The sequence below is a fragment of the Oryx dammah genome, unplaced genomic scaffold, assembly GCF_014754425.2.
Source record: "Oryx dammah isolate SB20612 unplaced genomic scaffold, SCBI_Odam_1.1 HiC_scaffold_11222, whole genome shotgun sequence".
NCBI lineage: Eukaryota > Metazoa > Chordata > Mammalia > Artiodactyla > Bovidae > Oryx > Oryx dammah.
The window spans coordinates 130,150-157,244 of record NW_024080615.1 but is presented as its reverse complement, the minus strand read 5'-3'; the positions used below and the strand labels follow the sequence as shown (position 1 = coordinate 157,244).

The following is a 27,095-nucleotide window of genomic DNA, read 5'->3' as shown; positions in this document are numbered from 1 at the left end:
CCTTTGTCCATACATATTTATATGATTCAAGAGTCTATGTCTTCTTTTATATACCTTCTTTGTCTATTATTAGATATTTGTTCTTCCACATGAACTGTGTGGTCACTTTTTTTTTCCAACATTAAAAAAAAACTTGCTTCTATTCTAATTAGAACTGCTAATTTGGGAGAATTATACTTTATGATATTAAGTTCCCTGCCCCACCAAATATTTGGTATAACTTTCTGTTTATGAAACGTGGTTTGCTTCCATGATTCTTATGCTGTAAGTTCTAGTTTATTTGCCAAATGTACTTCCTAAGTATTTTATAGTTCCTTTCATTGTGAAAGAACATTTTTCCCATTTCATTTTGTGTAGTTATTGCAAATATAAAGAAGCACCAGTTTTATTCATCTTATATCTGACTATCTCACCAGATTCTCTTCTTACTTCTACTGTTTATAACTTGAATGTCTTGGATTTCCTAGATGTGCAATCATGTTTGCTAGGACACCTAAAAAAAGTAAATAATTTGGCAGTATAAAATGGCAATACTGAAATCTTATCTATCTCCTCATTGTAACATACAATTTAAGTAATATAAACAAGAAATTAATTACTCAAATGACTGAAATACATTCCTCTCTCTCATTCTCTGGTATTTCTCGAGTTGCTCTTCATGTTAAGCCCTGTGCCTGGCTCCTCCTCTCTCATTTTCTAAACTGTGCCCTGGCTTCTGATGCCTGAGTAGTAGGGAAAAGAGGTGCTCTGGCTCTCACTATTCCATTGCGCATGCGCGCGCACACACACACACACACACACACACACACACACACACAGGGAAAAGAGATGCTCTGGCTCTCACTATACCATTGTGCGCGTGCGCACACACACACATACATCTCCATCCATTCAGACATATGCAAACATGGCACAAGATAAGATGCTGAAAAAAAATATCAAGAAATCAAGGACATCTAGAAAGATGATCAAATAGAAGATATGGTGGCACTAGTGGTAAAACAAAACAAAACAAAACAAAAACCCACCTACCAAGGCAGGAGACATAAGAGACTCGAGAGACATGGGTTTGGTCCCTGGTTCAGGAAGATGCCCTGCAGGAGGAAACTGCAATCTACTCCAGTAATCTTGCCTGAAGAATCCCATAGACAAAGGAGCCTGTGGGCTACAGTCCATGGGGTTGCAAAGAGTCAGACACAATTGAAATGACTGGGCACACAGAGGATAAGATATGTGAATAAATAACGTTATTTCAAATAAGAATGACACACACTCCAAAACAGAGATAGCTAAAGCATGACTCAAGATGAGAAGAAAAACACTTACAGTACAAAAACACACTATTATAGGTGGAGGTTAAATATATACTATAATACAGATATATTACATATTTTGAAGTTTTATGGGATTGGATGCACCTAATTATTATATACATTACTTTTCTCTTAGGGGAAAAAATAGCTTTCAAATAATTCACTTATAAGTGAACTCCTAGCAACATACTCGACAGACAGCTGTAACAGTTTCAAACTTGTAGTACTGTCAATAAAGGGAAATAAGAGGAAAAATGATCTTTCCTGATTACCCCTTGAGAACAAAATTAATTTTATTCAATATAAAAAAAAAGAAATTCCTATCATGAATCTTAAAATAAAAATTTTCTAAATTCAGGTACAATAAAAATTTTATAAATTCAGGTACTATAAAAATTTCAATTATAATTGTTTATAATTCAGTGTTAAAATTAATGATAGCTTCTTATAATGCCAAGAATACTATCATAAAAATTTTGACCAGGGTAAAAGTTTTTCATCTTTGAATTCACACAGTGTATATAACGGCAGTTTATTGGTTCTTTCAAGCTATAAAAATATGACTGACATTTCATCTGGTCAACCATCTTACAGGTTAACTCTTATTTCCTGTTTTAGATTTTATTCTAGGTGAAGTGTTGTGGGCAGATTCTATTTACCTATTCTAAACAAACCATAGACTGTTTCATTGCTCATTCTTACTGTTAAGAACATATTGACTTGCTGCCTGCTCTGCTGTTAAATTCATTTATGCTGAGAGTCAGGCATGAAGACAGAATTTTAAATGTGACATTCGCAGGCTGTTAGGTCATTTAAGCTCTGACAACACCAGGGAATTCCTGACATATAACTGGACCTGATTACCAACCACAGATAGACTGTGGGCAAATTTTAGACCACTTTTTGTAATTTCTCATAGAATTTTAATATTCAATTTTAACATCCATGAAAAGATCTATATAGCCAACATTTTAAAGTAAAAGCCTGTTTCTTTTAATAAGCTCAACCTGGTACTTATAATCAATCTGTATCTCCTAAATAAAAATTCTTTTGATTGGCAAAGACATATGGAAAAAAGACTCAATCGTAATTAACATTTGTGAATATTCTGACATTCTGATGTTTAAGGGCTTTTGATATTTCCTATAATCTATAGCCTCTGATAAATATGGTAGGTCTATAGGCCATAACTCTCATCAACAAACCACTTTTAAAATTCTTAGATTCTGGCCCAGCAGGGTGGACTTTATATGCTGTCAGAATTACAGTACAATTTCAAAGTTTAAAAACTTACCACATTGCCTTTTCTAAGATTACAGTTAATGTAGAAGGGATGATAGAGTCATTATAATTGGAAATGAAAAAATTACCCACATGACATTTAGAATTACACTTTACAAGAGTTGATAATGGGGTGGGGTGGAAGAAGTAGGGAAAGATTTCTTTCTCATTTTAGCAACTCAAAGAAATTATACCAAATGATATTTTTCAGCATTTTCTTTGTCATTAACAAGTACCATACACAATGGTTCAAATGAAAGTTCTCTGAAATTAAGTCTTGTTGTTAAGTAATGCACAAAAGATAATTCTGATTCTACCCTGTATTTTATATAAGCAAGAATTCTACTGTTAAACAGCAAGTAGCTTTTTAATATTGCACTTTGAATGAGATTTCCAACTGCAAGAGGTGGAGTCTAAATAGGGCTAGACAGCCTGGAATGCCTTTCAGCTATAGCACATTGATTCTGAAAAACCTAACAAAAGCAATTACTTTTCAGAGATTAAAAATCTTGTTTCTTTCAAAAGAATAAAAATGGAAAGCAAACCTGGTGTATTATCTGAGCGACAGGAAGTTGTTCAGCGTATTTCAGAGGTTCCATTAGTTCCTCAACCATCTGGTCTTTCTTATAGCTGGAAAAAAGAAATTTAAAAACACAAAGCTAAAGCTATATTTTTGTAAATATGGCAAATACTTAAACATATCAAATATGAACTATATTAAAGATATATATATATCTGATATTGTAAAATAAGCAGTATTTGTCAATAATCTATGAAAAATAATCTAAGGATAATTTTTAAATTATACAACTATATATATATTCAGATTGCATAAAATTACTATTTAATAAGACTACTTAACATCACATAATAGCCTCATCCTGTCTTTCACTCTGAGACTTAAAAACGTTTAAGAACTCCATGTTCACTGCATATGCTTTTAAAGGTCTTCAAAATCTGGCTCCAACTATTCAAGCCTCATCAGCAACTCCTCCTCTACATCTGAATCAACAGTTTCAGCCATGCCCATCTACTGGTCCCCTGCCAGTGGGCCTTGTATTCCCATGACTCTAATTTCCTCATTCTGTTTCCTATTTGGACCAATCAAAGCTCCCTTTTTGTTTACTCTTCTTTCAAATATAGTAATTTATTTAGATCTACTTAGGTGCTTTTTTTTTACCACCTTGAAGACAAAATTCATGTCTTATTCTTCTTTGTATAGCCACTGTTTACCATATAATGAAGACTCAATAAACATTTGCTGAATGAATATATGAATAAAATAAAGACAATAATAACTCTCTGAGAGGTTATTCTATATGGAAAATATTTTCATACTTATATTTCAATGAGATGCAGAATTGACACAACACATACCTGATGGTATAAAAGAATAAAGTGCAGAGTAAGAATAAAATCTCCCCAAATGAAGAAAACTACCAAAAAAAGTTCTTAAAAAAGTATCAACATTTACAAAATAGCAAATAAACATTAGATTTCAAAACAGTAACACTGAAACACATTTAAACTTTCAATTACCTTTTATTCCTGTAAAGTAAACATCACCTTATCAACTTAAATTTAAAAACTGAAACTTCAAATTACTTTGAAAAATAAAGAAAACTAGTATAAATCTCTAGTTAAGAAATCTGATGATGAGAAATCTGGAATCTCTCCCAATAAAAAGGCAAATATACAAATAAGGACAAAATTTTGTACATAAGAGTTTAAAAGACCTCTTAGATAGGTAAAATTTATATATACTTTGCAGATTAGCATAAATATAATTAATTGGAGGAACTTTGAAGACTCTCACTATTGATAAAAAAAACTGTCTTAAAAGATTGCTTTACAGAGACAGAAAATAGAAGGGTGGTTTCCAGAAGCAAAAGAGAAGGGGGAATTACTATTTAATGGGCAGAATTCCAGTATTAAAAGATGAAAAAAGTTCTGGAGGTGGACACAGATAAAGACAAAGACCTCATGAAGATACCAGGGGAAGATTTAACTATCTAAAATCAACAAGAGAGGCTTTATAAGAAAACAATCCTGTCAACACCTTGATCTTGGACTTCCAGCTTGCAGAACTGTAAGGAAATAAATTTCTGTTGCTTAAGCACTCAGTCTGTGGTACTTTGTTATGGCAGCCCTCACAAATTATTAGAGTATACAATTAAAAATAAAATAAATATTCATTGACCAAAAATAACCCACATTATTTTTAAACATTTCACAACGTGCCACCTTTTAAAACTCTACTTATATTTTTAGATATGCAAAACATACCAAGCAACAAAAGGAAAATAGATTAAATAATATCCAATTTAAAATTTTTGTGCTTCAAAATACACTACCAACAAAGTGAAAACCCCAAAGAATGGAGGAAAATTTTTGCAAATCATACATCTGGGAATACCAGACCACCTGACATGCCTCTTGAGAAATCTGTATGCAGGTCAGGAAGCAACAGTGAGAACTGGACATGGAACAACAGACTGGTTCCAAATAGGAAAAGGAGTATGTCAAGGCTGTATATTGTCACCCTGCTTATTTAACTTCTATGCAGAGTACATCATGAGAAACGCTGGGCTGGAAGAAGCAAAAGCTGGAATCAAGATTACCAGGAGAAATATCAAAATCTCAGATATGCAGATGACACCACCCTTATGGCAGAAAGTGAAGAGGAACTAAAGAGCCTCTTGACGAAAGTGAAAGAGGAGAGTGACAAAGTTGGCTTAAAGCTCAACATTCAGAAAACAAACATCATGGCATCTGGTCCCATCACTTCATGAGAAATAGATGAGGAAACAATGGAAACAGTGTCAGACTTTATTTTGGGGGGCTCTAAAACCACTGCAGATGGTGACTGCAGCCATGAAATTAAAAGACATCCCTTGGAAGGAAAGTTATGACCAACCTAGAGAGCATATTAAAAAGGAGAGACATTACTTTATCAACAAAGGTCCATCTAGTCAAGGCTATAGTTTTTCCAGTGGTCATGTATGGATTTGAGAGTTGGACTATAAAGAAAGCCGAGCACCAAAGAATTGATGTTTTTGAACTGTGGTGTTGGAGAAGATTCTTGAGAGTCCCTTGGACTGCAAGGAAGCCGAGCACCAAAGAATTGATGTTTTTGAACTGTGGTGTTGGAGAAAACTCTTGAGAGTCCCTTGGACTGCAAGGAGCTCCAACCAGTCCATCCTAAAGGAGATCAGTCCTGAGTGTTCATTGGAAGACTGATGTTGAAGCTGAAACTCCATTACTTTGGCCATCTGATATGAAGAACTGACTCATTTGAAAAGACCCTGATGCTGGGAAAGAGTGAAGGCAGGAGGAGAAGGGGACGACAGAGGATGAGATGGTTGGATAGCATCACCGACTCAATGGATATGAGTTTGGGTAAACTCCGGGAGTTGGTAATGGACAGAGGCCTGGGGTGCTGCAGTCCATGGGGTCACAAAGAGTCGGACACAACTGAGCAACTGAACTGAACTGATACATCTGAAAAAATATTGGTATCAAAACTATATTACAACTCAACAATAAAAAGATAAATAATTCATTTAAAAATTTTTCTTCCTCATTAAGGATATTTCTAAGTGAAACTGGAATGTTTGTGGGTTGTTTTTTTTTTACTGTATGTCTGTGATAGGAAAGAATACAATGACTACTCAGTAGAGTTTGGTGCTATTGCCTTGATTAAGGCACCAGAAGTTTCAATAAATATCTGCTGGGGAAAGAATTAGTGTAGATGAGATCACTGAAGTAATTCTAAGAGTAAGTAGAAATATGAAAAATTCTTCTATAAACACAAAGTAACGACATGTAAATTGGAATTCATTTTACTCATAAAATGTCTCTCAATCAATATAAAAGATACAAAAATATTAGAAATCTAATATTAACAATTCATTTTAACATTTTCAAAAATGACAAGTAGCTGTTGCAAAAAATTTCAACTTCTTTTTCCTCATTTTATTTTTTCTGAACCATTTTAAATTTACAGATCTCATGATAGGTCTCATCTAAACACTTGAGCATTTATCAACCAGTGGTAGGTTTGAAAATTTTCTTTTTCTTTCTTTTGCCTGGCTGCACAGCTTTCAGGATCTTAGTTCCCCAACCAGGGATCACACCATGCCTCTGACCCTGGCAGTGAAAGCAGAGTCCTAACCATTACGGAATACCCTTGAAATTTTTCTTAATAACTGAGAGAATGGCATTGAAACATGTATAATAACATGTAAGAATCGAAATGCCAGTCTATGTCTGATGCAGGATATGACACGCTTGGGACTGACGCGCGGGGATAACCCAGAGAGATGTTGTGGGGAGGAGGGTGGGAGGGGGGTTCATGTTTGGGAACGCATGTACACCTGTGGTGGATTCATGCCAATCTATGCCAAAACCAATACAGAATTGTAAAGTAAAAATTAAAAATAAATAAATAAATTTAAAAAAATAAAAAAATAAATAAATAAACCTTACCAAAAAAAAAAGTAAAAAAATAAATAAAAAAAATAAAAAAGTCACTCAAAGTGCAATTCCCAAGTAATCTTGGGTATCACTATGGATTTTGAGCTTTTTACTTATTCAATCCCACAACAAATTACTCATTTTGAATTTCTTGAAAATGTCCATCATTTTCTTGCTATGTATGTTGCTAAAGGTGTGATATCAAACTGATTTTATTTCTATTTTAATTACTCATTTTTAATTTATTTAAAAAATAAAACTTTTTTTTTGGCTTGAAGGCTCAGGTGGTCTTTTTCTTTTCTTTTAAAGTCTAATACTAATATATAGGACATAGCTAAGAGTTCTAGATCAATCAATTCTCCCAGGCACCTGAGGGCCCTTTTAAGATGGAAATGCAAGTCTCCTTCTGTTTTAGAAAAGTTTGTTTAATTATAATTTTAAATATTATTTCTGTTCATTTCCCATTTATTTTTCTAGTTCAATTTCTTGATCTAAATATACTGGATCTTCTCTCTTTATCTCTGATCCTTTTATCTGTCTTATTTCAATTTCACTTTCATGAATTTTTTCACTTCTGGTCTTTATGTCTCTTACTAAACTTTTGGTAATAGCTATCTTACCTTGGGTACCTTGTAATTTACTTTTCATTTCTGGAATGATTTTTGTCTTTTTTTGTTGATTTCTTTTCCAGACTTCAGTCAGCTCCTATTTCATACATCTTCCTATTCAGTGTCCATTTCAATTGCGAGTTTTGAAGTGTCTGATTCATGGTGTTCTCTCATAATGCAATTGCTTGTGTAATGTAAGTTATTTACATTTGAGTATTGTGTCTTGGCTTCCCTGGTGGCTCACACGGTAAGAATCTACCTGCAACGTGGGAGACCTCAGTTTAATCCTTGGGTTGGAAAGATCCCCTGGAGAAGGGAATGGCTACCCACTCCAGTATTCTTGCCTGGAAAATTCCATGGACAGAGGAACCTGGAGGGCTACAGTCCATAGGATCGCAACAAGTTGGACACAACTGAGCAACTAACACTTTGACTTTTATCTTAGTTTTCCTTTTTGTGCCTTTCTTTTCTTTATTTTTCCTTTCCTTCTCTGTGTAGTGAGCATGTTTAGAAGATTTGGTTTTAGTTCTGTGCTTTCTTATAGTAACTCTGTATGGATGTTGTCTTCTTTTTTTACTGAAAAGTATCTGCATTGTTTTTTTAGATGCAACAATACAGTAAGCTATCTTGTGATGGGGGAAGAAAGGAGATAAGTTGGCTTATTAGGTTTCTCTTCATTCAACAGCACCCTCCTCTGTGGCTACAATAAAGTGTAGACTTTTAAATAAATGGTACTTTTTGCAGTAGTGGTGAGAACAGAATTTGTCCTTTTTTTCTTTTTTCCCCTCTCATCTCCTTTGGACCCCTATGTGTAGTTGCTTTTTTGTTTCCCTTCACTACCAAGACTCCAAGGGACACCTCCTCCTTCCTTGCAAACTATTATCCATTTCCTCAGAATTAATGCTTTCCCAATACTATCACCTAAGTCAAATCACCCCCACTTTCTAGACCCCATATCTCCTATCTTTAGTAGCTAGGGCCCTAGCAAGTAGTCCATGTTTACAGCATAATTCAGGATCTAAGAAAACTATTAATGTTAATTCCAATCTATATATGGCTACCATTCTAAGGGAAACCTGGAATTTTCTCTTGCAAAACAGTAAAGTTCTCTTTCTTAAAGCTACTCATTATTCCTTTTATTTAATATTTGAGTTCCTCCTAAAAAGATATATTTTTCTTTTTTTTAAGATATACTTTTCTATTATCTCTTTCCAAGATCCTTCACTAAGACATCTACTTTAAAAAGAGTAGTTTCTGCATGCAAAAAGCTAAACATTCCTTTTCTTACTTTACTGTTTCTTTAAAAAAAACACACACAATAATAGGAATGGCATTTGCTTACACTACAGAAGACTTGTAGATACAATAAGTGACGCTATCATCTTAAATCAAAATCCAATTAAAATATTGTCCAAATCCTTTGCCAAAGTAAATAAAATGCTGCTGGCAAAATTCTGAAACCCACGAAGTCAGTCTTTACAAACGTTTGTTTCTTTTGAGTTCTTTTTACTCTTTCAAGATGCCCAGTTCCCTCAAAAATCTTTCTTCTCTATTGTATCCAGCACTCCTAAAATAACACTGTAAAACTATTAATGCACCCACATATAAAGTCACCTCTAATTCAGAAAAAGTGAGGTTTTATTCCATATTGCCATTTAGAGATTAGATTATTCAAGTATAATATGGCCTAGTTTACTGTGGGCAGAAGACTAAAGCATCTTTTCAAACACTAGAAATACACTCAACAAAAAGAACAGAAAACCAGACACATTGTGCTATGCCAGACAGAAACTAAAAATTAGGATCATCAATAAATAATTCAAGACACATGATGTAGGGTACTCTAAAATCATTAGGAAGAAATTCTTTAAACACACCAGAAACAGGAAGCTAGCCAAAGTTAGTGTTACTTCTTGAACATGAGTAACTAAAAGAATTTTTTGAAACTAAAAGTATATAAAGAAATCAAGTTAATTTCTTAACACAATCCTGCTGGGGGAAAAAAGGACAGAAAAATTTCCACTCCTAAACTGCATTAAAAAAATACCCAAGCATTCATATAATTGACAACACATATTGTTGTGTAAGATATACTTGACAAACCCGCAGCCATATGACATTCCTGAACGTTTAAAGACACTCTAAGGGAAAAGACAACTCAAATTTATCAGTCGATAGAGACAAACACAAAATGCTATTACAACTCTAAAACATCCCAAGAGTCCCTGAAGATTATTTTTGTGAAGACAGGTTATATAGAAATGACACAACAATCTAATGCATCTTCCTTGAAATGAGATCCCCCTTTGGAGAAAGAAATGGCAACCCACTCCAGTACTCTTGCCTGGGAAACCCCATGGACACAGGAGCCGGGTGGCCCACAGTCCACAGGGTTGCAAAGAGTCGGACACGACTGAGCGACTCCACTTTCACTTTCACTTTCCACACTCACAGCATCACCATTCTTCTAACGGTCAAATTACAATCTTGCAACCAAAGATACTAAACATAGTTTTGGCTATTACCTACTTTAAAGAAGCACAAAGAAGATAATGAGCTGGGGAAAGAGACATCATTCGAGGTAGGGAACGGAAAGTTAACTCCCAAGAGAAATAAGGTTACATGAGCTTATGGCCCAACTGCTGACATGCATCTTTTTTACCATCAGCGTGCAATGAGGTAGCATATCAGTTAAAAAAGAACATCAGTTTAAAAAGATCACATGAAGTGAAGTCAGCTCGCTCAGTCGTGTCCGACTCTTTGCGATCATGGACTGTAGCCCACCAGGCTCTTCCATCCATGGGATTCTCCAGGCAAGAATACTGGAGTGGGTTGCCATTTCCTTCTCCAGGGGAACTTCCTGACCCAGGGATCAAACCCGGGTATCCCGCATTGCAGGCAGGCGCTTTACCCTCTGAGCCACCGGGGAAGCCACATACCAGTTAAAAAAGAATATCTCCCAAGAAATTTAGTAAAGCAAATATAATGAAATCCCGGAAAACCAAGCTCTAATTCTTACTGAAAGACCTCTTATCTGGTAGAAGCTGTAAGCAGACTTCGCAGAAGTTCTCCAAACCAGCAAATGTGTATATTCATAAGGAATAATCTTTGTAGAGTCAAAGGCAATTTTAAAATAGCAGTAGTCAGAAGAAATCCTGTCAAAATTACTGAGCATTCTCAGGAACCTGTCTGCCAGTCCAAGAGATGTTAGAGACATAGGTTCATTCACCTAGGTTGGGAGATCCCCTGGAGAAAGGCATGGCAACCCACTCCAGTAATGCTTGCCTAGAGAATCCCATGGACAGAGGAACCTGCTACAGTCCACGGGTTGCAAAGAATCGGACGTGATTGAAGCAACTTAGCATGCCTGCATCTAGTAGGTACACATAACTGGAGTTATATATGTGTGTTGTTCTAGTCATTTTATTTTGCTTAAATATATATGTATATATGAAAGTATGTAGAACATTTATAGTTTCATTAATAAATTATATTCTACATTCAAATAGATACAAAACATAAGAGACAACTCATAAAACTCAACATCAAAAAAAAAACAACCTAATTAAAAAATGGGCAGAGGACCTGAACAGAAATTTTTCTGAAAACATACAGCTTAGCTGCTTGTTGTGTCCAATTCTGTGCGACCCTATGGTCTGCAGCCTGCCAGGCTCCTCTGTCCATTCTCTAGGCAAGAGTACCTTGTCATGGCCTTCTCCAGGGGATCTTCCCAACCCAGGGATCGAACCCAGGTCTCCTGCATCGCAGGCAGTCTTTACCACTGAGCCACGAGGGAAGCCCAAAGACATGTAGAGAACCAATAGATATATGAAAAGATGTTCAACATCACTAATCATCAGGAAAATGCAAATCAAAACCACAGTGAGATATCACCTCATACCTGTCAAGATGCCCATTTTAAGAAGACAACAAATGACAAGTACTAGCCAGCATGTAAAGAGAACTCTCGTGCACTGTTGGTGGAAATGTAAATTGGTACAGCCACTATGAAAAACTGTATGGAGGTTCCTCAAAAAAAAAACAAAAAACCTGAAAATAGAACTACCATACAACCCAGCAATTCCACTTCTGGGTATTTACCAAAAATAAATAAAAAGACCAATTTGAAAAGATATATGCATCTCTGTGTTCACTACAGCATTATTTACAATAGCCAAGATATGGAAACAACCTCAGTGTCCATCCATAGATGAATGGACAAAGAAGATGCGGTATAAATACAGCAGAGTATGGCACTAAGTCACTTCAGTTGTGTTCGACTGAATATGGAATATTACTCAACCATAAAAGAGAATAAAATCTTGCCATTTGCCACAATTGAACCTGGAGGGTATTATGCTAAGAAAAGAAGCTGGACAGAGAAAAACAAATACTGCATGATTTCACTGACAAGTAGACTTTAATTAAAATAAATAAATAAATACACATAACAAAACAGAAACAAAGTCACAGATAGAGAGAACAAATAAGGGGTTGCCAGAGGGGAGGAGGTTGGGGGATGAGTGAAACAGGTGAGGGAGATTTAGTGGTACAAATTTCTAGTTACAAAATAAATGTTACAGGGATTAAATATAGTATGGAGAATATAGTCAATAACAACATAATATCTTCGTATAAGGACAGATGGTAAATAAACTAATCAACATTATCATTTTGTAATGTACAGAAATATAAATCACTATATTGTACACCAGGAAGTAACATAATTTTTAGGTCAATTATACTTAAACTCATAGAGAAAAGTGATCAGGTCTATGGTTACAAGAGGCTGGAGGTGGAGAGTGAGGGAACTAGATAAAGGTGCTCAAAAGATACAAACTTCCAGTTATAAGAAAAAGTACTAGAGGTGTAATGTACAACATGATTAATGTGATTAACACTGCTATATGTTACATATGAAACTTCTTAAGTAAATCCTACGAATCACAAAGAAAAAATATTTTTTCCTTCATCTATTCTTTCTATCAAGAGATGATGGATGTTCACTCAACTTGTGGTAAACATTTTATAATGTCAGTCAAATCATTATGCCTTTCATGTACACAGTGTTTTATTCCAATTATACTTCAATAAAACTGTAAGAGAGGAAAAGGCCCAGTAAAAAAGTAAATAAATAATATATATATGTATATGAAAGGAAAGTTGAAACTGAAGTCACACAGTCACGTCCAACTCTTTGCGACCCCGTGGACTGTAACCCACCAGGCTCCTCCGCCCATGCGATTCTCCAGGCAAGAATACTGCAGTGGGTTGCCATTTCCTTCTCCATATACAAATACATATATATATATATATATATAATGCAGCCACTCTTTTTTCATTTATTATGCTTTTGAGATCCAAGTATGTCGATTTGACTACCAATCTAGTTCATTACTGTTAATAGCTATACAGTATAATATGAAAGGGCTTCCCAGGTGGTTCAGTGGTTAAGAACATGCCTACCAACGCAGGAGACACAGGTTTGACCCCTAGGTGGGGAAGATCTCCTGGTGAAGGAAACAGCAACCCACTCCAGTATTCTTCGCTGGAAAATTTCAAGGAGAGAGGAGCCTGGTGGGCGGTAGTCCATGGGGTCACAGTTGCAAAGAGTCAGACACAACTGAGCACTTGTATCAGTTCAGTTCAGTTCAGTTCAGTCGCTCAGTCGTGTCTGAATCTTTGCGACCCCATGAATCACAGCACGCCAGGCCTCCCTGCCCATCACCAACTCCCGGAGTTCACTCAAACTCATGTCCATCGAGTCAGTGATGCCATCCAGCCATCTCATCCTCTGTCGTCCCCTTCTCCTCCTGCCCCCAATCCCTCCCAGCATCAGAGTCTTTTCCAAGGAGTCAACTCTTTGCATGAGGTGGCCAAAGTTTTGGAGTTTCAGCTTTAGCGTCAGTCCTTCCAATGAACACCCAGGACTGATCTCCTTTAGGATGGACTGGTTGGATCTCCTTGCAGTCAAAGGGACTCTCAAGAGTCTTCTCCAACACCACAGTTCAAAAGCATCAATTCTTCGGCGCTCAGCCTTCTTCACAGTTCAACTCTCAAATCCATAAATGACCACTGGAAAAATCATAGCCTTGACTAGATGGACCTTTGTTGGCAAAGTACTGTCTCTGCTTTTCAATATGCTATCTAGGTTGGTCATAACCTTCCTTCCAAGGAGTAAGCGTCTTTTAATTTCATGGCTGCAATCACCACCTGCAGTGATTTTGGAGCCCCCCAAAAATAGTCTGACACTGTTTCCACTGTTTCCCCATCTATTTCCCATGAAGTGATGGGACCAGATGCCATGATCTTCGTTTTCTGAATGTTGAGCTTTAAGCCAACTTTTTCATTCTCCTCTTTCACTTTCATCAAGAGGCTTTGGAGTTCCTCTTCACTTTCTGCCATAAGGGTGGTGTCATCTGCATATCTGAGGTTATTGATATTTCTCCCGGCAATCTTGATTCCAGCTTGTGCTTCTTCCAGCCCAGTGTTTCTCATGATGTACTATGCATATAAGTTAAATAAGCAGAGTGACAGTATACAGCCTTGATATACTCCTTTTCCTCTTTGGAACCAGTTTGTTGTTCCATGTCCAGTTCTAACTGTTGCTTCCTGACCTGCATACAGGTTTCTCAAGAGGCAGGTCAGGTGGTCTGGTATTTCCATCTCTTTCAGAATTGTCCACAGTTTATTGTGATCCACACAGTCAAAGGCTTTGGCATAGTCAATAAACAGAAGAACTGTACAAAAAAGATCTTCACGACAAAGATAATCACGATGGTATGATCATTCAACTAGAGCCAGACATCCTGGAATGTGAAGTCAAGTGGGCATTAGAAAGCATCACTACAAACAAAGCTAGTGGAGTTGATGGAACTCCAGTTGAGCTATTTCAAATCCTGAAAGATGATCCTGTGAAAGTGCTGCACTCAATATGCCAGCAAATTTGGAAAACGCAGCAGTGGCCACAGGACTGGAAAAGGTCAGTTTCATTCCAATCCCAAAGAAAGGCAATGCCAAAGAATGCTCAAACTACCGCACAATTGCACTCATCTCACACGCTAGTAAAGTAATGCTTAAAATTCTCCAAGCCAGGCTTCAGCAATACGTGAACCGTGAACTTCCAGACGTTCAAGCTGGTTTTAGAAAAGGCAGAGGAACCAGAGATCAAATTGCCAACATCCGTTGGGTCATCGAAAAAGCAAGAGAGTTCCAGAAAAACATCTATTTCTGCTTTATTGACTATGCCAAAGCCTTTGTGTGGATCACAACAAACTGTGGAAAATTCTGAAAGAGCACACGTATACACACACATAACATGAAAGTGCTTCATTTTACTTAGACATTCCATTATGGAGGGACATCTGCTTTTATTTATTGTTAGAAATAATGTTGCATAAAATATTCTTCCAGGCTACTTTGTCTACATGTGCAAGATGCTTTACACACTATAGCCAGCCCATAGACCAAATTTAACCTGTCATCTGTTTCTATATGTAATAGTTGTAAGGTATTACATTTTTTAATGGTTAAAAAGACATTAAGGGAGACTATTTCATGACAAATGAAACATATAAAATTCAAATTAACTGACTATAAATAAAGTTTTATTTGAACCCATTCATCTGTTAATGTATTATCTGTGACTGCTTTTGCACTACAATAACAATATTTGCAGCTGAGACCATTCAACTTACAAAGGCTAAAATGTTTACTTAGCTGGCCTTTCACAGAAAAAGTTTGCTAACCCTTATTCTAAAATAATTATTTAGAAGTGGACTTGCGGGGTCATAGTTATGCATTTTTAAATTTTGCTAGTAACAACCAAATTACTATCCAAGGGCGCAGCATCAATTTACACTGCCACCAGAAATGTGTAAATTTCCATTTCCCTCATCATCACTTAATTTCCTACAAGAAACAGTATCTCACTGTCTTAATTTCCATTTTCCCTTCTAAAAAATACTTGAAGAATCACTGGACATGAGTTTTTCTTTTCCAAACTGTATCTCCTCTGGTCACTTTTCTATTGGGGTGTCTTTTAAAAAGAATCTATGTGCAGTTACTTATATAATCTGGAAAGAAATTGTTTGACATACATGTTGCAAATAATTTCACCCAGAGTTTCTCTTTTAACTTTGTATTTTTTTTTTACTACTTAAGGTGTTCTAACTTTGTTGCAGTTAAGCTTTATCAATCATATTATTGATATTACACTAAAGCATTTAATAGCTATGATTAGTTAGTATAATATCTTTCCACATTATTTCCCAACTCTTGTAAGTTTAATAATTAAATGGTAGTCTCTTAAATTTTCTATTATACAGTCTGTAAAAAAAAAAAAAAAAAGAAAGAAAGAAAGAAAAAAGATAAAACAACAGGGAAAGTTGCCTCTCCCTGATCCTTATACCTCTTATAGTTCCCTTGTCTTCTGGCATTGTTTGGGACTTCCTGTGTAGATGGCAATACAATATGCATTCTTACCTCATCTGACTTTCATAGAGATGCTTCTAAAGAGTCATGCTAAAATGTAATGTTTTCTGCTGCCTTTAGAAATACAGCCTTTATTAAGTCGAGGCAGCTCTCTATTTCCAGTTCACTAAGCTATGTTGCTTTTTTTCATCATTAATGATTGATGAATTTTAATCAGGTGCTTTTTCTACATCTACTGAAACAATTACAAACTATTTCTCATTTAATGTACAGATACAATGAAATACATTAATATATTTTCTAACTCTAAATCTTTCCTAGAATTTTAAGATAACTTCTATTTGGTCATGAAGTATTTTTACTTTTACATTATTGGATTTGAATTTAAGATTTGTACATCTGTTTAGAAAAAGATTTGTACAAATGTAATAATAAAATGAGATTGGTCCTATTATTTTTTTCATTCTCTTCTTGTCTAGTTTTGGGTTCAAATTTAACTAGTTCCATCAAATTAATTGGGTGGCATGCTTTCTTTGTCTATTCTGTTTGTATGTCAGTTTCACATGTTTGGTAAATGCCACAAGTAAAAACCATCTAAGCCTACTGCTTATTTGAAGTTTGTTGGGAGAAGGTACATATTTTTCTACAACTGATAAAAAAGCAAATTCTCTTACCTGAAGGCTTGATTTATTTCTTTTATTTATTTTTTTCCTAAATCCCCCATATTCCTGTATTACTTTAGTCACATTCCAAGTGATTTTCATAACCTTGTACTGAAAATCATCATGTAAACAACACATTTTGAGATTTTGTTTCAAATTAGTATGATAATTTTACTCTTTCAAAGAGGGCATTTGGTCCAATTATACTTAACTTATAGACTGATACAACTGTGTTTAATATTAATATCAATTTTCTATTTCTCATCTATTTGATGTTTCTTTTATTTTCCTTTGTTCCTTTGAATTAACCAAATACTCTATTAATCTTTTTTTCTCTATTAACATGGTAGTTATATATACATTTATAATAATTATAGTGTAATTATTGTAACATTGTAAACATCAAACTTTGGCTTCATAATCTAATCAAATGACCCACATTTATAATTTCTCCAATAAGAACAGTATTTTGCAACACTTTCATTCTAATTATCCCTCTGCCTTTTGCACTGCAGCTGTAATATATTTTAATTACACAAATATTGTTTTAACTCAACAAGAGATTGGGTTGTGGTTTTTTTGGTACTATCAATATTTAATTATCTTACATGATACATATATCTATTCTGGTTCTCTTCATTCCTTACTAAATTCTGTTTCCCAATAGGATCATTATACTTCTGGCTAAAGTATTTCCTTTAGTTTTTACTGTAGTTCAGGTACACTGGCAACAAATTGTTCTGTTTGACTGAAGAAATCTTTGTTTCACTTTCGTTTTTGGAGGATATTTTTGCTGTGTATAGATTTACAGGTCAGAAGTCCTCTTCCACTCAGTACTTTAAAAACGTCATCCTGCTGTTTATGACTTCCACTGTCTCAGTCACTCAGTTCATTGCTCAGTCGTGTCCAATTCTGTGACCCCATGGACTGCAGCATGCCAGGCTTCCCTGTCCATCACCAACTCCAGGAGCTTACTCAAACTCATGTCCATAGAGCCGGTATACCATTCAACGATCTCGTCCTCTGTTGTCCCCTTCTCCTCCCGCCTCCCATATTTCCCCAGGATCAGGGTCTTTTTAAATGAGTCAGCTCTTTGCATCAGGTGGCCAAACTTTTGGAGTTTCAGCTTCAACATCAGTCCTTCCTCCCATGAGTATTCAGGACTGATCTCCTTTAGGATGGACTGGTTGGATCTCCTTGCAGTCCAAGAAACTCTCAAGAGTCTTCTGCAACACCACAGTTTAAAAGCATCAAGTCTTCGACACTCAACTTTCTTTACAGTCCAACTCTCACATCCATACATGACTACAGGAAAAATCACAGTTTTGATTAGATGGACATTTGTTGGCAAAGTAAAGTCTCTGCTTTTTAATATGCTGTCTACGTTGGTCACACCTTTTCTTCCAACAAGCAAGTGTCTTTTAATTTCATGGCTGCAGTGACTATCTGCAGTGATTTTGGAGCCCAAGAAAATAAAGTCAGCTACTGTTTCCATTATTTCCTCATCTATCTGCCATGAAGTGACAGGACCGGATACCATGATCATAGTTTTCCAAATGGTGAGTTTTAAGCCAACTTTTTCATTCTCCTCTTTCACTTTCATCAAGAGGCTTTGGAGTTCCTCTTCACTTTCTGCCATAAGGGTGGTGTCATCTGCATATCTGAGGTTATTGATATTTCTCCCCACAATCTTAATTCCAGCTTGTGCTTCATCCAGCCTGGCATTTCATATGATGTACTCTGCATGTAAGTTAAATAAGCAGGGTAACAATATACAGACTTGACGTACTCCTTTCCTATTTGGAACCAGTCCATTGTTCCAAGTCTGGTTCCAAGTGGTGCTTTTTGACATACAGATTTCTCAGGACCCAAGTAAGTTGGTCTGATATTCCCATCTCTTTAAGAATTTCCCATAGTTTGTATTGTGATCCACACAGTCAAAGGCTTGGCATAGTCAGTAAAGCAGAAGTAGATGTTTTTCTGGAACTCTCATGCTTTTTTGATGATTCAACGGATGTTGGTAATTTGATCTCTGGTTCCTTTGCCTTTTCTAAAACCATCTTGAACATCTGGAAGTTCACAGTTCACATACTGTTAAAGTCTGGCTTGGAGAATTTTGAGAATTACTTTGCTAGCGTGTGAGATGAGTGCAATTGTGCAGTAGTTTGAACATTCTTTGCCATTGCCTTTCTCTGGGATTGGAATGAAAACTGACTTTTCCAGTCCTATGGCCACTGCTGAGTTTTCCAAATTTGCTGGCATACTGAGTGTAGCACTTTCACAGCACCATCTTTTAGGATGTGAAATAGCTCAACTGGAATTCTATCACCTCCACTAGCTTTGTCGTGAGGCCCATTGACTTCGCATTCCAGGATGTCTGGCTCTAGGTGAGTGATCACATCATCATGGTTATCTGGGTCATGAAGATTTTTTTTGTATATTTCTTCTGTGTATTCTCGCCACCTCTTCTTAATGTCTCCTGCTTTTGTTAGGTCCATACCATTTCTGTCCTTAATTGTGCCCATCTTGGCATGAAATGTTCCCTTAGTATCTCTAATTTTCTTGAAGAGATCCCTAGTATTTCCCATTCTATTGTTTTCCTCTATTTCTTTGCATTGGTCACCTAGGAAGGCTTTCTTATCTCTTCTTGCTATTCTCTGGAACTCTGCATTCAAACTGGTATATCTTTCCTTTTCTCCTTTGCCTTTCACTTCTTTCTTTTCTTTTCTCAGCTATTTGTAACACCTTCTCAGACAACCATTTTGCCTTTTTTGCATTTCTTTCTCTTGGGGATGGTCTTGATCATTGCCTCCTGTACAACATCAAGAACCTCCGTCCATATTTCTATCAGCTCTAGTCCCTTGAATCTATTTGTCACCTCCACTGTATAATCATTAGGGATTTGATTTAGGTCATACCTGAATGGTCTAGAGGTTTTCCTACTTTCTTCAATTTAAGCCTGAATTTGGCAATGAGTTCATGATCTGAGCCATAGTCAGCTCCTGGTCTTGTTTTTGCTCACTGTATAGAGCTTCTCCATCTTTGGCTGCAAAGAATACAGAATCTGATTTCTGTATTGACCATCTAGGGATGTCCACGTGTAGAGTCTTCACTTGTGTTGTCGGAAGAGAGTGTTTGCTATGACCAGTATGTTCTCTTAGCAGAAATCTATTGGCCTTTGCACTGCTTCATTCTGTACTCCAAGTCCAAATACTCCAGGTATTTCTTGACTTCCTACTTTTGCATTCCAGTCCCCTGAATGAAAAGGACATCTTTTTTGAGTGTTAGTTCTAGAAGGTCTTGTAGGTCTTCATAGAACCGTTCAACTTCAGCTTCTTCAGCATTACTGGTCGGGGCATAAACTTGGATTACTGTGATAATGAATGGTTTGTCTTGGAAATGAACAGAGATCATTCTGTCATTTTTGAGATTGCATCCAAGAACCGCATTTCAGACTCTTCTGTTGACTATGATGGCTACTTCATTTCTTCTAAGGGATTCTTGCCCACAGTAGTAGATATAATGGTCATCTGAGTTAAATTCACCCTTTCCAGTCCATTTTAGTTCACTGATTCCTAAAATGTTGATGTTCACTCTTGCCGTCTCCTGTCTGACCACTTCCAAATTGCCTTGATTCATGGACCTAACATTCCAGGTTCCTGTGAAATATTGTTCTTTACAGCATCCACTGTTTATGTCAGTATTAAAGGCAATGTGCATTCTCAGTGGACTTTTAAGATTTTCTCTTTGTCTGTGATTTTTCAACATTTTGACTATGATGTTGTTTCACTGTAACAATCCTGCTCAGAATTAGTAGAATTAATTGAATCTGATGTGTTTCATACGTTTCATTAGTTTTGCTCATTATCTCTTCATGTTTGCTGCTTCCTTATTTTCAATCTGTCCTCTAGCTTAAGACACTATTTACACACATTTTACTGAACCTAATAATATCCCTTACTCTTACTCTTCCTTCCTTCATTCCTGCTTCCCTTCCTCTCACACTCTCTCCCTTCCTCTGTTCCTTTCTTCTTTTCTTTCTTTCTGTGCTTCAGCTTGGATCTTTTCCCTACTAAATTGTCTTCAAGTACACTTATGCTGTTTTCTGATGTATCCAATTTGATGTCAAGCCAGTCACTGAGTTCTTCAGTTCAGATACTATATTTTTCAGTTCTAGAATGGTTGTTTCCATGTCTTAGATATGTTCATATTTTCTGGTGAATTCCCTATCTTTAAATCTGTTTTCAAGAATTGTTTCCTATTTTCTTGAAAATATTAAAAATAGGTATTTCAAGGTTCTTTTCTACTAACTTCAAGTTCTTAATCACTTCGAGGTCTACTTCTATATTCTATTTTGCTTGTTTTTCTCTTGTAATATAGACATAAGGCCTTCTCAGGTGGTGCCAGTGGTTAAGAACCAGCCTTCAATGCAAGAGACATAAGAGACATCAGTTCCATCCCTGGGTCGGGAAGATCCCCTGGAGAAGGGCACAGCAACACGCTCCAGTATTCTTGCCTGGAGAACCCCATGGACAAAGGAGCTTGGAGGGCTATGGACCATAGGGCCTCAAAAAGTCGGAAACGATTACAATGACTTAGCACACACACAATAGAGTCCTAATGTTCTCCATTTTATGCATCTAGTAATTTTTTATTGATTGTGTATAGCACACTACATACTTGTTTAAAGGGGGAAATAAACCTACTGACAATGCTATTTTCCATCTGAGAAGATCCACACATTGTTCTGGTAGGCACTTAGAGAGTGGTGGTGTGAACGGTAGAACACTACCATTCAGTCAGTGACTCAGCTGAATTAAGACTGCCTCACAATTTTGACAAAACTCATTCAATCTTTAATTTACCCCTAGACTCTTCAAGATTTTAAATTCAAGCCTGGCAGGTCTTTGTCACCTCAACAAAGAGTAACTGCAGAAAATTCCACATGCTTTTCAGAGGTTCCTGGCTAAGTTTTTTGTCCCGTTGCTCTGCATAGCTTCAGAATTACACACTCCAGCCCCACTGAGTTGCCATAAGCCATACTGGTCACTCTGTCCCCATCACTGATACTCTGAGACCAAGCCCAGATTCTTCTAACATGGAGGTACACAACTTTTTTCCTGCAAAGGGCCAAAGACTTTCTGGCCATAAAGTCCATATTTTGGAATGGCCATAAAGTCTCTATCACAAGTACTCAACTCTGCATTATAGTACAAAAGCATCCATAGACAATATGTAAATGAATAAAGAAATGAATGTGACTGTTTTAAAAAAAAAAAACTTTACTAGATAGGCAGCAGGCCAAACCTGGCTCATAGGCCATAATTTGCTGACTTTTGCTCTTGTTGCATCTACAATCAGTAAGTGTATCCAAAGGGAAAGTAGCTTGAAATTGTGTCAGTTCACCACCATCTCCAGAACTGTCAGCTCTCACCTGGGGTATTTTTCAGGGAATCACACCCTGAAGATCTTTATTGCTTCAGAACTGTAAGACTAGGAAATTCAGTTGTTTGTTTTCAGAAGTTTTCTGCTCAGCAGTTAGCTTTCCTTTAGCTCCAAAACTTGGCAAATATTTTGAAAGGGAAACTGGTCATGTGATTGAGGCAAATATCTTAAAAGGGAAACTAATTTCTGATTGAGTAACAACTGGGTCACTCTAAACTCACACAATCACCAAAATTTTTGCTGGTTTCTCTATCCACAAGCAATGAATGACCTACTGCCTGGAGCAAACCCAGATTCTCAACTTTTGGCCTACTCCCAGAATCAGCAAATTAACTCAGTGGAAAAGTGGTCACAGACTTTCAGCTCATCTCTGAGAAGTTTTCCCAAATCTATATTTTTACCTTCTCTGTCCACATTGCTTCTGTAGCCTTTAAAAGTATTATTTTTGTCTGGCTTTTCTAGCTGTTTTTGGTGGAATCATAAGCCTAGTGCAAATTTTTTCCTCATTCCAGAATTAGAATCTATATCCAACTACTTCTGATAATTAAAATGTTCATTATCATTTACTTCTAAGTATTTTAAATTTTCCATCATTTTTATTTATTCTAAGAATAATTCAAAGTGTGCTTTTAAATTTCTATATGTATATATACTAAACACTAAAATATATAGTCTTTTTTTTATTGATATTAACAACTATATTGTGATCAAAAAAACATGCTCCACATTACAAACACTTTATAGTTGTTAAGGTGTGCTTTTTGGCCAACTATGGATCAATTTTACTAAGGTATTAATATGGTCTTGAGAAGAATGTTTATTCTCTAACTGTTGAATCTATCAATGAATCATGTTGCTCATATCTTTGGGGGAATCTTTCATCAATTTCTGATAATGTGATATTGAAATCTACTAAAGTGGTGAATTTATCAAACTCTTTTGTAAGTTACATAAATTTTAAAAATATATATTGTGGCTATGCTATTAGGTAACTAAAAGCTTAACATGCTTTTATCTTTCTAATGAGTAAATCTTTTACCATCAGTTGCCCTCATTATGTTTAATGGTGCCCTTTCCTGAGGTCTATTTTATCTAATATCAATATAACTATACAAGCTTTCTTTGGGGTACCAGTAGTTTGGTAATGCTTTTATTTTCAGTATGTAATGTCATTATGTTTTCTGTCAGTAGTTAGATTTCTTTTTATCTTAATATGATGATCTGCCTTAAACTAGGATTAACTCACTTAAATTTAGTGTTATAAGCAACTGCTAACTATAACTGTTTCCCTACTTTGTAGTTTCTACTCTTCCTTTTTTTTTCTGTTTCACCTTCACTGCTTGTTGCCTCCTCATTGATATTTTTTTAATTCCATTTCTTCCCCTATCCTGTTTTTTTTTAATCTTATTTCCTGTTTCTAGACAGTCAGAAGTACTTTTTAATATGTAAAATGCATACTTACCAAACCAACAACTTCCTGTTCTTTCTACATACTGCTATTAAAGACAACAGTACTCTGATTTATCGTACTTCCCCAAATAATTATCATCATCACTACTGTCACAATTATAAAACATAATCAGTTTTTACTGCAAGAGTAGGACATGACTGAAGCCACTTAGCATACACTTCCATTTTACTACTTTGTATCAGATCTCTCTCTTCTGGCTCCTTTGCCTTCTTCAAGAAGTGACCCCTTCAGATGTCATTTAAGTAAGAGAGTATTGATTCAAAATACTCTCAGCTTTCCTATATGTGAAAATGCCCTTATTTTTGTTCATTCTGTAAAGACAGTTTAACTGGGTAATCAATTTTAAGCTGATAGTTACTTTTTTAAAACCATTCATCCATAAATGGATGTGCAGCCTTTTGTCTTGAACTTCACACAAAGCCATGGTAATTAAGAATTCCAGATTTCCATAGCACTAATTATAGGGAAACTTGTCTTCTATGTTTGTGTACCACTTGGATTTTAGGTCCTTAAATCCAAATTTTTCTCCAAGAGATTTCCCTATCATTGAAGAAAGTGGAGCTTTCTACTGAGAGCAACTGATAAGCAATAGATATTTTTTGCCTCACAGATTTAAAAAAAAAAAAAAGCCTTCAGTAGGATAAAGAATGTCGTCTTCTGTAAAGACATGTTGGATTAAGGTGCCGCTGGACACATCATGGATTGATTGGCTTCAGGAGAGCTACCCCACCCACTGATACTTGTTTGATAGTAAAGCTAAGCAGGCCTTGCAAAGGAGACAAACAATCTTAGCTTATGCCAGCTGCTTAGGAAAGATACACAGGCTTTCCCTGATACCTCACTTGGTAAAGAATCCACCTGCAATGCAGGAGACCCCAGTTCAATTCCTGGGTCAGGAAGATCCCCTGGAGAAGGGATAGGCTACCCACTCCAGTATTCTGACCTGGAGAATTCCATGGATGGGGTCGCAAAGAGTCGGATATGACTGAGTGACTTTCACTTTCATTTTAGGGAAGATGCATGTTTGGAATATCAGCTGTGACTATCTAAAAACATTATGGGAAACTGAACCTGTGCAGCCGCTTTCCCTTAATAAGGAAGGGCCACCATTTCTGGCTCAATCTGGAAAAAATCAGAAATCCAAGTCATGAAACAATGGTGTTTGTCTCCACACTATTTTCTTGGTAGCTCAGCTATGTATTTAAAAGAGCTTTTCTTTTATACCTATTAAAAAGGGTTTTTTTTTTTTTCTATACCTGTATAACATCTAGGTTTTTTATAATAGACTATTTCAGAAAAATTGAGTCAGCAACAATTCCAAAAGTGAAGTCAAAAGATTGTTCCTTATTAATTTCAAACCTTCAAGCCTAACTCATTTATATTAATTTCTTGTTCTAGAAAAATGCAATGCCATATCTATTTCTGACTATTACAAGGTATTCTTTTGTTGAGAAATGTTTCATTCAAATGGAATTTCTCACGTTCAGAGTCCCTCACTAGCAACTTTCATGTATTCTTTATTATTAGAGTTACCTAATATCTGCATACTCAAGGTTTATCGTGGCTAATTTCCAAAGGTTTAGGAAAAGAAAATTACCTTTAACATTAAAAGCATAATAGATGCATTTTAATCATCTTCATTGATTTAGAAGATATGTATTACAGAGTTTTAGCACACTAAAGTGAAATTACTGTGAACATCAGTTATTTTTTAAAACATAAATTAGAGCTAGTCCCTTAAATCTATTTCTCACTTCCACTGTATAATCATAAGGGATTTGTTTTAGGTCATACTTGAATGGTCTAGTGGTTTTCCCTACTTTCTTCAATTTAAGCCTGAATTTGGCAATAAGGAGTTCATGATCTGAGCCACATTCAGCTCCCGGTCTTGTTTTTGCTGATTGTATAGAGTTTCTCCATCTTTGGCTGCAAAGAATATAATCAATCTGATATCAGTATTGACCATCTGGTGATATCCATGTGTAGAGTCTTCTCTTGTGTTGCTGGAAGAGGGTGTTTGCTATGACCAGTGCATTTTCTTGGCAAAACTCTATTAGTCTTTGCCCTGCTTCATTCCGTATTCCAAGGCCAAATTTGCCGGTTACTCTAGGTGTTTCTTGACTTCCTACTTTTGCATTCCAGTCCATTATAATGAAAAGGACACCTTTTTGGGGTGTTAGTTCTAAAAGGTCTTGTAGGTCTTCATAGAACCATTCAACTTCAGCTTCTTCAGCATTACTGGTTCGGGCATAGACTTGGATTACCGTGATATTGAATGGTTTGCCTTGGAGACGAACAGAGATCATTCTGTCGTTTTGGGGACTGCATCCAAGTACTGCATTTCGGACTCTTTTGTTGACCATGATGGCTACTCCATTTCTTCTAAGGGATTCCTGCCTGCAGTAGTAGATATAATGGTCATCTGAGTTAAATTCACCCTTTCCAGTCCATTTTAGTTCGCTGATTCCTAAAATGTTGACATTTACTCTTGCTATCTCCTGTTTGACGACTTCCAATTTGCCTTGATTCATGGAACTGACATTCCAGGTTCCTATGCAATATTGCTCTTTACAGCATCGGACTTTGCTTCTATCATCTGTCACATCCACAACTGGGTATTGTTTTTGCTTTGGCTCCATCCCTTCATTCTTTCTGGAATTATTTCTCCACTGATCTCCAGTAGCATATTGGGCACCTACTGACCTGGGGAGTACCTCTTTCAGTATCCTATCTTTTTGCCTTTTCATACTGTTCATGGGGTTATCAAGGCAAGAATACTGAACTGGTTTGCTGTTCCCTTCTCCAGTGGACCACATTCTATCAGACCTCTCCACCATGACCCGCCCATCTTGGGTGGCCCCACGGGCATGGCTTAGTTTCACTGAGTTACACAAGCCTTGGTCCTAGCTCTCTTGCAACGCCTACCTTCTTACTTGGGTTTCTCTTACCTTGGACGTGGGGTATCTCTTCACGGCTGCTCCAGCAAAGCATAGCCGCTGCTCCTTCCCTTAGACGATAGGTATATCCTCACTGCCGCCCCTCCTGACCTTGAAAGTGGAAACTAGATAGAGTGCCTGATGAACTATGTACGGAGGTTCGTGACATTGTACAGGAGACAGGGATCAAGACCATACCCATGGAAAAGAAATGCAAAATAGCAAAATGGCTGTCTGGGGAGGCCTTACAAAATAGCTATGAAAAGAAAAGAAGTGAAAAGCAAAGGAGAAAAGAAAAGATATAAGCATCTGAATGCAGAGTTCCAAAGAAGAGCAAGAAGAGATAAAAAAGCCTTCCTCAGCAAACAATGCAAAGAAATAGAGGAAAACAACAGAATGGGAAAGACTAGAGATCTCTTTAAGAAAATCAGAGATACCAAGGGAACATTTCACACAAAGACGGGCTCGAT

At 36.3% G+C, this 27,095-nt stretch overlaps 1 protein-coding gene across 1 annotated transcript in view; it reads right to left on the bottom strand.

Annotated features, from left to right (window-relative positions):
• The window catches only part of LOC120861069 (GPI-anchor transamidase), a 145,240-nt gene that overhangs the window by 48,469 nt on the left and 69,676 nt on the right, over window positions 1-27,095 (bottom strand). Inside the window, exon 10 of the mRNA XM_040236739.1 lies at window positions 3,140-3,224. Coding sequence (XP_040092673.1) covers window positions 3,140-3,224 — 85 coding nt within the window. The remainder of the gene's footprint in view (window positions 1-3,139; window positions 3,225-27,095) is intronic.